Raw genomic sequence first — 12,051 nt, 5'->3', positions numbered from 1 at the left:
GGGAAAATCAAAATCTACTTTCGCTTTCGTTAGCACCCTGAAATTTTGCGAAGATAAACTGATAACACAACATTTGTAATATGCAGGTTGTACAGTATAAACGCTGTGTCGCCGTGCAAATAAAATTTAATAATTACTCGGACTCGTCACCGTGCTGTTACTTGTGTGTGTGTGTGTGGGGGGGGGGGGGGGGGAAAAGAAAATACAAGCTTCGTCCGATTTTTAGATTGTCGGGTTCGCCAACGTGACAGGTCTGTGAACCTTCACGCGAGGCACTACAAGGTACGACATCGGTGAGCACCGGCGTTTATTGGGGTCGCCAAAGTTCATTAAAAAGTCTGAGCGTTGCGAAGTATAGGACTACGGAGTAGGGCAGGGATTATTGATTTTTTTTTTAGAGATGGGGGAGGGGGGGGGGGCGGCTGAAGGCAACACCAGAGGACAAAAACTGTAAGCAAATTTCAGAATTTCGATTAGATTTAGAGCCCTCTGCAAAGCGCGCGTTGGTGCAGGCCTTGTGTGGATTCGGGATCCTTCATACCTTGTAAGCCGTGTTATTGAAATAAAGTGTTCACGTTTCATTTGTTGGGTGATAGTAAATTAGAACAATATTGTAGCTTTCTGTTCAAGACTGGCAGATTTTCAGTGCCACTGCCTCTTGCCCTCTCACAGTTCTTACACCTCTCTCACTGAATAGGTGCGTTGTTGTTGCGTAACATGGCCCTGGAAAATGGAGAAGCCGGTTTGGCAGCCACCCTGTGTGTACACAAGTACACATTAGGTATAAATCTACCCCCCCCTCCATCCCCTCCCACCACCACCAGGGCAGTGCTACTGACTGAAACGTCTTTAGGCCATTCCCAAAGGGAGGATATTAACCTGTTCTTATGCACAGTAGAATTGTAAATATGGGCTGATTTATCAATGTCATGCTCATACTGTGCTGGACCAGCATAGGGGGAACTGCTGCCTTTTCTGTCCTCTTCTTTACTATCGTCATTTTCCTCTACTTCTTTTGTATGTTTGTCATGCTTGTGAACTACTATTTCCGGGGTGCCTTGATAGTCGAAGCTTGATTCCCTGTTGGGACTTCTCTGTTGACATCCACCCCTTGTCGCTCATATCACCTATAGAGTTGCAAGCGCCATAGAAACCTTACTTGGGGGCTCTCGTGGCCTAGAGGTTAAGGTGTTGGCCTCTCATTCAAAGGTCCCGGGTTCGATTCCGGGTAGCGACCAAAAAATTTCCTTCTCTAAAATTGTCTCCTTTCACATCCTTTCCTGATCTCTAACAATGTTCTGTTGTCTGCTTTCATTTCCACTTTCTGCCCCCACCCCCTCACCTCCTTTGCCCCCTCCTCTGGGCTCCTGACTCTTTTCTGCAGCCTTTCTACTGTTACTCCTTGGCTCCTCCTTACTGCTGTCTTTCTGCCACACCCCTGATCTTCTGGTAGGAAAGATCTACACCTAGCCTTCTCGGACAAGGGCGAAAAATCTTGGAGGGCCCGTGTGCAAGTTGCGCACGTTAAAGATCCCTTGGTGGTCTAAAATCGATAAAAGTAGGCTTCAGCCGCCATCCGGGCAAAATTCAAAATTTCCTACCAACGAAAAAGTATTAGGTGTGTCCCGCGCGCTCATATGACCTTATGCAGTTGCGAGCGCCGTAAAACCCTATACTAAACAAACAACAACAAACCTTACTTAAACTAAATCTAGCTGCGAGCAAGCTTATTGCGATCGTCTGTCTATCCTCCATTTTGTCGACTGGGCTTTGTTGTGTGTTCTTTTTGTTCCATATGTTATGTAATAATAATATATGTTATTGATGGCGCAAATTAACTCCCTTTTTCGAGCTGGTGTGGGGCTTGATTTGCTGGGTAGTAAATTTTTTTTCCAGGTAGTAAATATTTTCAGGAAATATTGCTGGACACCCTGTCCATAGAAATAAGTTATCTTCCACTCTTTTTATTTGACACTCCTCCATGTTGGATTGAGATAAGATAATTCTTTAGATTGCTGATGCTGGCACACTGATTTTGTATTTCACCACACGCACACGCACACATGCACACCCACACGCACACACATGCACACACACGCACCCATGCACACACCCACACAGGCGCACATGTATGCGCACACGCGCACATGTATGCACACACACACACACACACACACACATACATATACCCCCAGTGGGTCGGGGGGGATATAAATAAACCCACTGCTTCGTCTGCAGAAGGTGCAACCCATTCAAAGACGAGGTGTCGCACACGGACCCCAGCCCTCTGAGATCCGGGTGCGACACCTACTTTGATGTATCTTCCTCTTCTCCTTCCTTCTTTCTTTCTTCTTCTATCCTTTCTCCCACCGCTGACCTCATGTGCAGCAAAACTAGAGGTCACCCAACCCACAGAGTGGGCGCCTCGTTGACCGTGAGGTGCGACCCGTGCGGAGGGAAACCGGGTACCTGGCGTTTGAGGTGAGATCAGTCCACGGACTGTCCCTCGCCAACACACCTCTTTGGCCCAGGTTTTCCTTTTAGACGGGAGGGTGGCACGCCCCATGCCACTCAATCGGTTGAGAGCTGAAACCCCATCAAGCCTTGGGTCAATCTTGATGGGAGAGTCTTGTACTTTCTCGTTGAGAGTATAGCTCCGGGGTAGCCCTGGCACAGCTCTGGTCATCCGAGCAATGTGTCCCCTTGTTGGGCTCGGTGGCGGGCAGGGAGCCCTGGAGTCGAATCAACCATTAAATTCACATGGATTCAAAAAATATTAAAGACCCTTCCCCAGCTCCCAACAGAAAAAAGTCTCGGTTCGCGGAAGCGGGTGCGGCCGCCGGACCAAGCAAACCATCTGTAAAAAGGACCTTTACGCCTGCCTCTTTTCTCCCTTCTCCCAGGGAGCTTCCGAAGCAGCCGTACGTGGCCATCAGCAGCAACGAAGACGCACAGAAGAAGATCACTGATCTGAATCTGTTCAAAACGGGAGATGCGCTACGACAGGTTCTGGGATACATTCCTACGAATGTCCAGAAGCTGTCCTCTGGTGTACTCCTCGTCAAGTGCGCAACAGAGACTGAAGTGGCCAAACTTCTGAGCATCACGACCTTCGGCAGTATTACATGTACTTCCGAACGATACCAGAAGTTGAACTACTCGAAGGGCGTCGTCCGCAGCCATGAACTAAAGGGCTGCAGCATGGAGGAAATTGTGGCGAACTGCGAATGTGTGACCCACACCCGCCGGATTACTCTCCGGCGGGGGGGAGACCACCCTCGAAACCAACACGGTCATCCTGACCTTTGATTCGTGTCGCCCTCCAGCCACCGTTCGGGCATCGTACTTGGTCTTAGCAAATGCGACCCTATGTACCGAACCCTCTGCGCTGTTTCAAGTGTCAGAAGTTCGGACATAGTCAGTCGAGATGCCGACACGCAGCCGTTTGTCCTCGTTGTGGCAAGACCGGGCATCCTGAGAAAGAATGCAAGGCTAGTCCTTGTTGCCCCAATTGTCACGGCCAGCACACAGCCTTTAGTAAAGATTGCCCAACTTGGATCCAAGAACGCGCAATCCAAGAGTATAAAGTACGAAACGGCTGCTCGTTTCAGGAGGCCCACAAAGCTACCTGCCCGCCAGTTGTGACACCGATCCCTGGCCGGTCATACGTAAAGGTAGCACAGGAAGCCACGAGGTCGGCAAGTTCTTCTACTGCTGACCTCCCAAAGCCCACGGTCAACAGGCATGTCTCTGTGACCAAAACTAAAAAGGTTCTTCCTTCCACCGAGATACCTCTGACAAACCGCTTTGAAGTTCTAGGGGAGGACAGGGTGGATTCTCCCTCCGCCCTCTCTCCTCCCCCTCTCCCCTCCTCTATCACTTCCTCTTCTTCTTCCTTTTCTTCTCGTTCTTCTTATACACCGACAACAACACACTCGACAGACAAATACATCTTAAGACGACCCTACAGGCTATTGCCGTACGGGTCACCCTGCACAGACCAATCACGATCTGCTCAGTTTATATTCCACCAAATTACCCCCTCAAAATAACCCAACTAAATAACTTAAAAGCTCAGCTTCCAAAACCATTTATTTTGCTAGGTGCTTTCAATGCCCACAGCCCCCTTTGGGGAGACAAACCTACAGACCAGAAAGGAAAAAATAATAGAAGATTTTTTATTTCAAAATAACATGTCTCTTAAATGATAGGTCCCCAACTTACAGAAACAGAGCCACTTATGGCACTTCATCCCTTGACCTCACCTTTTGTACCCCTGACCTAGTCCTAGATCTTGAGTGGTCTGTGCAGGATGACCGTACGGACCATTTCTCAATTCTCCTAAAAAACAATAGCCTCCAAAATGACCCGATCCCAGAATGCTTCAACTTCAAAAGAGCAGACTGGGACAGGTTTGCCAATCAATGTTCCCAGATTCTTAATCCCACTTTCGACCTCAACTACAATAAATTCCACGAAAAGCAGCCCCAGGACCGGATGACATCCTCAACCAGATCATTAGACACTTACCCTCAGAAACACTCACACTTCTACAATACATATACAACGACATGTGGCGGTCGCACTCCTTTCCGGAGTCTTGGCGTCTTGCCACTGTCATCCCAATACCCAAACCAAACAAGGACCACACACACCCATTCAATTACAGACCAATAGCACTAACGAGCTGTCGAGCTAAAAAAATTTATTGTTACCTACAAGAGTTGTTTTAAATCACAAATATATTTACACTGAATTTTAATATTTTAACATTTTAGCATTTTAAAGTCAATTAGTTAACCAATCGTGCTATGAACTTTTGTGAAAGTAGACAACTTGTGTTTCGTGCGCTCATATGACCTTAGCAGTTGCGAGCGCCGTAAAACCCTATACTACAACAACATTTTAAAAATAAGCCCTGAACACATACCAAAAACAAGAACAAATCCCCGGAAGAACAAGATATGGTTCTCTTGGGAATGTGAAGATGCAGTAAAGAAAAAGAAGGCAGCGGATCGAAGGGCCGTCAACAACACCACCACAGAAAACAAGATAAATTATTTAAAGGCTCGAGCTGTGGCACGTAGATGCCTCAGGGAGAGCAAAAGACAATCATTAAAAAAATACATCTCCAAAATCAACAGCCAGACACCACTCAACCAAGTTTTCAAAATCGCTAAAAAATTCTTGGGTAGACGCACAGACACCATTCGGCACGTCCAGAGGCCGGATGGAACCACAGCTGAAACACAAGTAGACATCGCAAACACAATAGCTACATCTCTCGCCAGTAACTCATCCCAAGCAAACTACAACACCACTTTTCAAAACATCAAAACTAACAGAGAACAACAACACCTAAACTTCCACTCAAACAACACTGAAACCTACAACGCAGACTTTACAATAGACGAACTAACATCGTGCATCTCGGACCTGGGCAACACAGCCCCGGGACCGGATGACATCCACAACCAGATCATAGGACACTTACCCTCAGAAACACTTACACTCCTACTAGACATATACAATGACATGTGGCGGTCGCACTCCTTTCTAGAGTCTTGGCGTCTCGCCACTGTCATTCCAGTACCCAAACCAAACAAAGACCACACACACCCATTCAATTACAGACCAATAGCACTAACGAACTGTCTGTGCATACTTATTGAAAAAATGATTCACAGGCGACTCATGTGGTTTCTGGAAACGAGGGGCTCGCTGAGCGGTCTCCAGTGCGGATTCAGGAAAACTCGATCTACTCTGGATCACCTGGTCCGCCTGGAGACCTTTATACGCGAGACGTTCGCTGAAGGAGGCCACATGATCGCCATTTTTTTTTACCTAGAAAAAGCCTTTGATACAACCTGGAAGTACGGCATTCTTCGAGACCTGCACGCACTCGGCATACGCGGTCACCTCCCTGCCTTCATTGGTATGGCAACTCCCTGAAGAACCGTTCCTTCCAGGTTCGTGTCGGATCCTCCCTTTCAGACCCCCGCCAACAGGAGGAAGTTGTCTCCCAGGGGAGCATCCTTTCTCCTCTCCTATTTGAAATTAAAATAGATTCCATCGTAAAAACCCTCCAAAACAGCATAGACAGCTCGTTATACGTTGACAACTTTTTGATATGCTGCCGTTCAAAAAATCCTCATCTGAGATCTATGGAAAGGCAGCTGCAAACGCAGCTGCACAAACTCGAAAAGTGGGCAAACAATAACGGTTTCAAGTTCTCCCCGTCAAAGACGGTTGCAGTACACTTCTGCCGAACAGGCTGACGTGTGCTGCAGCCGGATTTGACACTCTACGGGGAAAGGATTCCCGTCCAGGACCAAGCTCGTTTCCTTGGTGTTATATTCGACAAAAAACTCACATTCATACCACACAACAAAGACCTTCATGTGAGGTGCCAGAAAGCATTAAACGCTTTGAAAATTCTATCGCATCCGGAGTGGGGCGGGGACTCAAAACACCTTCTCCACTTGTACATCTCCCTTGTCTGGTCCAGGCTTGACTAAGGCTGTCAAGTCTACGGATCGGCAAAACCACATTTCCTGAAAATGCTAGACCCAGTACAAAACCAAGGGCTCCGCCTCGCACTGGGGCTTTCCGCACTTCCCCGGTGGAGAGCCTCCAGGCCGAGGAAAACATACCACCACTTTCACTCAGACGCACACAACTCTCACTACAATACGCAATTAAACAGAGCTCAACACCGGAAAATCCAGTTCACAACTACATTTTTAAAACAAACCCAGAAACCATAAACAAATTCCAAAACAACGAAAAACTAATCAATCCCTTCGGCCTCAGAATCCTTGAGGACCTAAAAAACTTACACTTTTTCAAACAAGACATCCAACAATTTCTTTTCCCCGACCTCCCTCCGTGGCACCTCACCAAGGCAAAAGTAGTCTTACAGCTGACCACACACAACAAAGAAAGCACAAACTCCAAAACTTTTAAAGCAGAACACAAAAAACTAATAGATAAATACCTCGGTGCGGAGCTCATCTTCACGGATGGCTCCAAAAAAGACGATGAAGTGGGCGCCGCAGCCCTATCTCCCAACAGTACACACCAGAGGAGACTCCATACTGAAGCCTCCATTTTCACTGCGGAGGCCACTGCCATTGACATGGCACTGGACTCCGTAGAAAATTCTCCTTACAAATTATTCCTTATCCTTTCTGACTCTCAGTCTTGCATCACCTCACTCACAAACTACACACTCCTACACCCAAAAATAGTTAGGCTACAACAGAAAATTCATACGCTATCAGAAACAGGAAAAAACATTATGTTCGCATGGATACCTAGCCATGTGGGCATCCGAGGAAACAAGCAGGTAGACGACCTGGCGAAGAAAGCCTCATCCCTTCTGCTGGGATCAACGACAAACACTCTCCCACAGACTGACTTTAGAAATAAAGTCAAAAAGTACACCTCCAGTCTGTGGGAGAGCCACTGTGAAAAACAAGAAAATACAAACTGTGTGGTATAAAACCCAAGCTGGAACAGCGAAATCCTTCGGACCTCTCCAGAAGAGACGAAGTCATTTTTACTCGATTGCGCTTTGGACACACGGCCCTGACTCACAAATACCTCCTACAGGGAGATGAGAAGCCGTATGCGACACAGATTTTACCATTAGACACATCTTAACCGAATGTCTAGACTTTGGAGAGATCCGAAGGAAATATTATAAATGCAAGAAATTGCAAGATATTTTTTCCGCCGTTCGTCCCAGCAGAATTTTAGATTTTATGAAGGCCATTGGCCTTTATGGCAAATTGTAAAGTGAAACAATATTGTTAAAAATCTTTTTTTGTTACTTACAAGAGTTGTTTTAAATATATTTACGCAGAATTTTAAATATTTTAGCATTTTAAAGTCTAATTATCGACCAACCGTGCAGTGAACTGTAGCGAATGCTACCAACTTGTGTTTCGCACGCTCATATGACCTTATGCAGTTGCGAGCGCCGTATAACCTGTGTACTAAACAAACAAACACACACACACACACACACACACACACACACACACACACACACACACACATACACACGCACCTCCATTCAGACACTCTCTCTCACATCCTCTCTTCCTCACTCATCTGTACACATACACATATAATAATATGCTTGCGTTTACAAACAGATCGACAGTTACACGCATAACATAAATGAACAATTATTGTTAACAATAATAGTCTTTCCAGCTAGATACATCATCAGAATTCTGATAGTAACCTGATGATATTCTGATAATACATGATGTAAAAGTCATAGGAATACTTATATTACAAGATGGATTAAGATGTATGGTATTGGTATTGAAATCATGAGTGTTGTAAAAATGCTCATGAGAAACAATTTCCCTACACGTCATTAACAAAGGAATCTCAAATAAATGAATTTAGCAAGTAGTTGAAGTTTGTCCCATGTGAGTTTTTTCCTCAACACTCCCTTTCCGAGTTTGAGAAAAAATATGTATGTTGTGGCATGTAGCCTATGCTAATGTGGGTTATGTTACCACATCGTATGAACAGTGAGGCCATAACCTTTGTTCGCTGTCCACTATATTTTCATAACTGGTGAAACAAATGGCATATGGTGATCAGTTTTGATTTGATGTGGAGTAATTTAATGTCTCTGCTCTAGCTTCTTGGGCACAAAACATAATTTGTCTTCTTTTTCTTGCAGATTTCAGAACGAATAATGAGATGACTTTAGAGGTGATAAAAGATTTTGCATGTCAGCTGCTTTGTGGCATCCATTTCATACACTTCAAGAAACTGATCCATAGAGATATCAATGTAAGCAGTCTTGTCTCTTTTAGTTGTATGTTACTTTTATTTTGATTGAGTTGTGTTTCCATCATTGTGCTGCTCCATATTTTTTTTGTTTCGTAATTTTGCTGCTTCATGTTTTTTCCTAGGTTGTTCAAACTAGCCGGGCAGGTGGGCGAAGTCACCGATTTTGCTTGAATTTAGTACAATGTTTCTACCATCTGTTATAAAGCCCCATCATATTTATCTGATCTTTTAGGACCGTATGTTCCATCTTGTCAGTTACGGGCACCCACAGATGCAACAAAATAAATTCAGAGCCCCTAGAATAAAATTGCGATATTTTGATGAGAAAATTTGAAAACCTGTATTTTAATGCACATAATACTCACCTGGTGCTTCAAGCCCCACCTGAAGTGATAGGGTCCAAATTTAAAAAATCAGAAAATGTGCATTTTTTCAACAAGAAACTTTACATTGACATAGTATTCCTAAATTATGGTTTTCGAAACGTCTGATAGCAAAGTACACTGGTGCTGGTCAAATCAAAAGCATTTCAGGTAATGTTTGAAAGTTCGGCAGGATTAATATCGTGTGTGACCGCCGCCTGCAGCAATGACGGCGCGGCATCTGCGCCTCGTAGAGTTGACGATATTGGAAATTTAATGTTTTGGGATAGCGTTCCAAGCGTTGGTTAGGCTTTGAATCAACTGAGCGTTGTTCTGAGGAGCGGGATTCATGTCTTGGATTTGACACCCAAGAATATCCCGCACATGTTCAATCGGGTTCATGTCGGGTGATACTGTTGGCCAGGGATGGATGAAACCGAATCGTTGTTGTGCGAGGTAAGCTTGTGTCACCCTCGCACGATGGGCTGGATCGTTGTCCTGTTGTAAGGTGTAGCCTGTATGGTTCTGCATAAACGGTGCCACATGTGGCTGCAAGATGGTGGCTATGTAGTTGGAGCCATTTTATGCTTCCGGAACATGTACCAGTGCCGTCCTGTGGTCTGTTGTGATTCTGCCCCAGACCATCACCTGCCCATATCCCCGGTTAGGGATTTCATGTAGGCCTACACACTGGTCAGCAAACCTTTCAATTCGACGGCGATGTACCCGCATTCGACCATCGTGGCAACCTAGGACAAAGCCAGCTTCAGCTCAAGTTTTAAAAAAATTCAGTTTGGACTACCTATTTTTTTTTTTACTTTTGTCCTGCTCCATGTTCTTTTCTTTTTTCATGATTGTCATGCTCCATGTTCTTTTTTATGATTGCCCTGTTCCATGTTCTTTTCTTTTTTCAAGATTTTCCTGATCTATGTTCTTTTCTTTTTTCATGATTGTCATGCTCCATGTTCATTTTTCATGATTGTCTTGTACCATGTTCTTTTCTTGTTTCATGATTGTGCTGCTCCTTGTTCATTTTGATTGATTGATTTTTTTTTACAGGAGGACAACATCATGGTGAAGTTCATAGACGGCATCTGTCGGCTCAAATATATAGACGTTGGCTCGTCCCGTGGTAACTGATGCAGAATTTGCAGTGGGATTGAAAAAGAAAATGTGTACTTGCAGTGAATGTGGGGTGTGGGAGCCTGCTTTGAGAAGAAAATCTTGTCATATGATGATTGACGTATAGTGCTCATGTGCTGTCATGAAGGGGCTATCCAGTGAAATTTGCTAATAATGAAGTCCTTGGGCCTGACCTTCAAGGTGTTCATGATAAGAAAGGTGTGACTAAACTGATAATTTGGGGAAGGGGGGGGGAGGGGGTGCAGCTGAAATTTCCGATTTGGGTCTAGATTATCGATTTTGAGTTGTGGACATTTTTGGCTTCTTTAGCCTCTCTTACAACTATTTCATGGCAATTTAAAAAAACCCGTATCCTTTATTTTGTCGCATATTGGGCATTTTAGTGGGTAGTCTTCACCACTATATCCTCTTAGAGTCCCTCTATTTTCCCGCTGTTTTTCTTTATACTTTTTAAAATGATTCCCATTTTTCATCCAATCTTCATGAATTTTTCACAGAATGAAAAGTTGCTACACTATAAAACTGTTTGTTGAATTTACAGTATACGGAATAGATTTTTGTTGGTGATGTCTTGAGTGTGAGCTTTCACAGATTTTTTTTTTTCAGCTTTGAATACAGTAGTCTCCGCCTAAACGCACGGTGCTCGGTAGGGCTACTTAGCGTGGGTTTATACAGAGCGTGCGTTTAACTGAACCTGTGCAAAGGGAGGAAGGGACGCAGTCAACTCATTGCCGTGATATTCTAGTGACCTCCTTTTGGGGTGGGGGTCACTTTGGGCCGATAATGTGATGACACCTGGCGGTTTTGTGAAGGATTCCCCGATTGCGGTAAAGAATGCAAAGGCGTTGAATGGGTGTGTGTGTGTGGGGTGGATAAGAAATACAGACTCAATGTAATGATATACACCATATTAATGTCGGGAACTGATAGCGTAAGAGGAAGCTGCTGGTGATACTCATAGAGACGATGGCCCAGCCACGTGGCTTTCCAAGCAACCCCCCCCGACCGTAAATTCACGGACGAGCATTCACGCGTGCTGCACATCATAAGCCTAGGTCTAATTAAACATTACATGCAGTAACGCAGTCGCCTAAACACCTGTCAGAAACCTTCTCTTCTTAAAAGTCCCCCAACCCCCCAATATTTCACCGACCAGTCCTAGACCAGACCTATATACTGTCTGTGGAAAGTTGGGTGTGAAAACGCTGTCCATCACTCTCTTTGTTCGGCGTGAGGGGCAGTCTCTCCAAATATCATGCTGTCAAGGCTTGTCATGCAAGCTGTGCAGATTTCCCTTTGTTGAGCTTAACCTGTCGGCATGTTTCGGAGATCAGAGCGTGCGCTTAGAGGAAGTGACCGTGCGTTTGCACGTCTAAATTATGTAGTAAAAACACAGTCAGATGACGAAAGCGTGCGTTAGAGCGGAGCGTGCTTTTGTATGGCGTGCGTTTAGGCGGAGACTACTGTACTACCTCAAGAAAAATTTAATGAGAAAATTTCTTATTCGTTCAGGAAAAATTAAACAGATGAATTTTAAGAACTATTGTTTCCAAATGTGCCTGCAAAATATCTATCGATTTCCACTGAAAATAAGTGAGATGTTATTGTATTGGGACACATCAACAAAATCCAATATGGCCGCCGTCTCCATGGCAATGAAACTTTTGTCCTAAAATTTTTATTACTTACCTCTGCTTGCCAACCCGACAGGCGACCCTCTGAACCC

The 12,051-nt window shown here is 44.8% G+C and overlaps 1 protein-coding gene across 1 annotated transcript in view; it reads left to right on the top strand.

Annotated features, from left to right (window-relative positions):
- Nucleotides 1–12,051, top strand: part of LOC101864023 — a gene marked incomplete at its 5' end in the record, with an annotated part of 88,706 nt that overhangs the window by 58,100 nt on the left and 18,555 nt on the right. Inside the window, 2 exon segments of the mRNA XM_013088570.2 lie at nucleotides 8,708–8,820; nucleotides 10,242–10,314. Of these exon segments, the coding sequence (XP_012944024.1) occupies nucleotides 8,708–8,820; nucleotides 10,242–10,314 (186 nt within the window).

Source organism: Aplysia californica, unplaced genomic scaffold (genome assembly GCF_000002075.1).
Source record: "Aplysia californica isolate F4 #8 unplaced genomic scaffold, AplCal3.0 scaffold00766, whole genome shotgun sequence".
In the NCBI taxonomy this organism is placed as follows: domain Eukaryota; kingdom Metazoa; phylum Mollusca; class Gastropoda; order Aplysiida; family Aplysiidae; genus Aplysia; species Aplysia californica.
The sequence above is the reverse complement of the archived record's forward strand: the minus strand, read 5'-3'. Positions and strand labels throughout refer to the sequence as shown.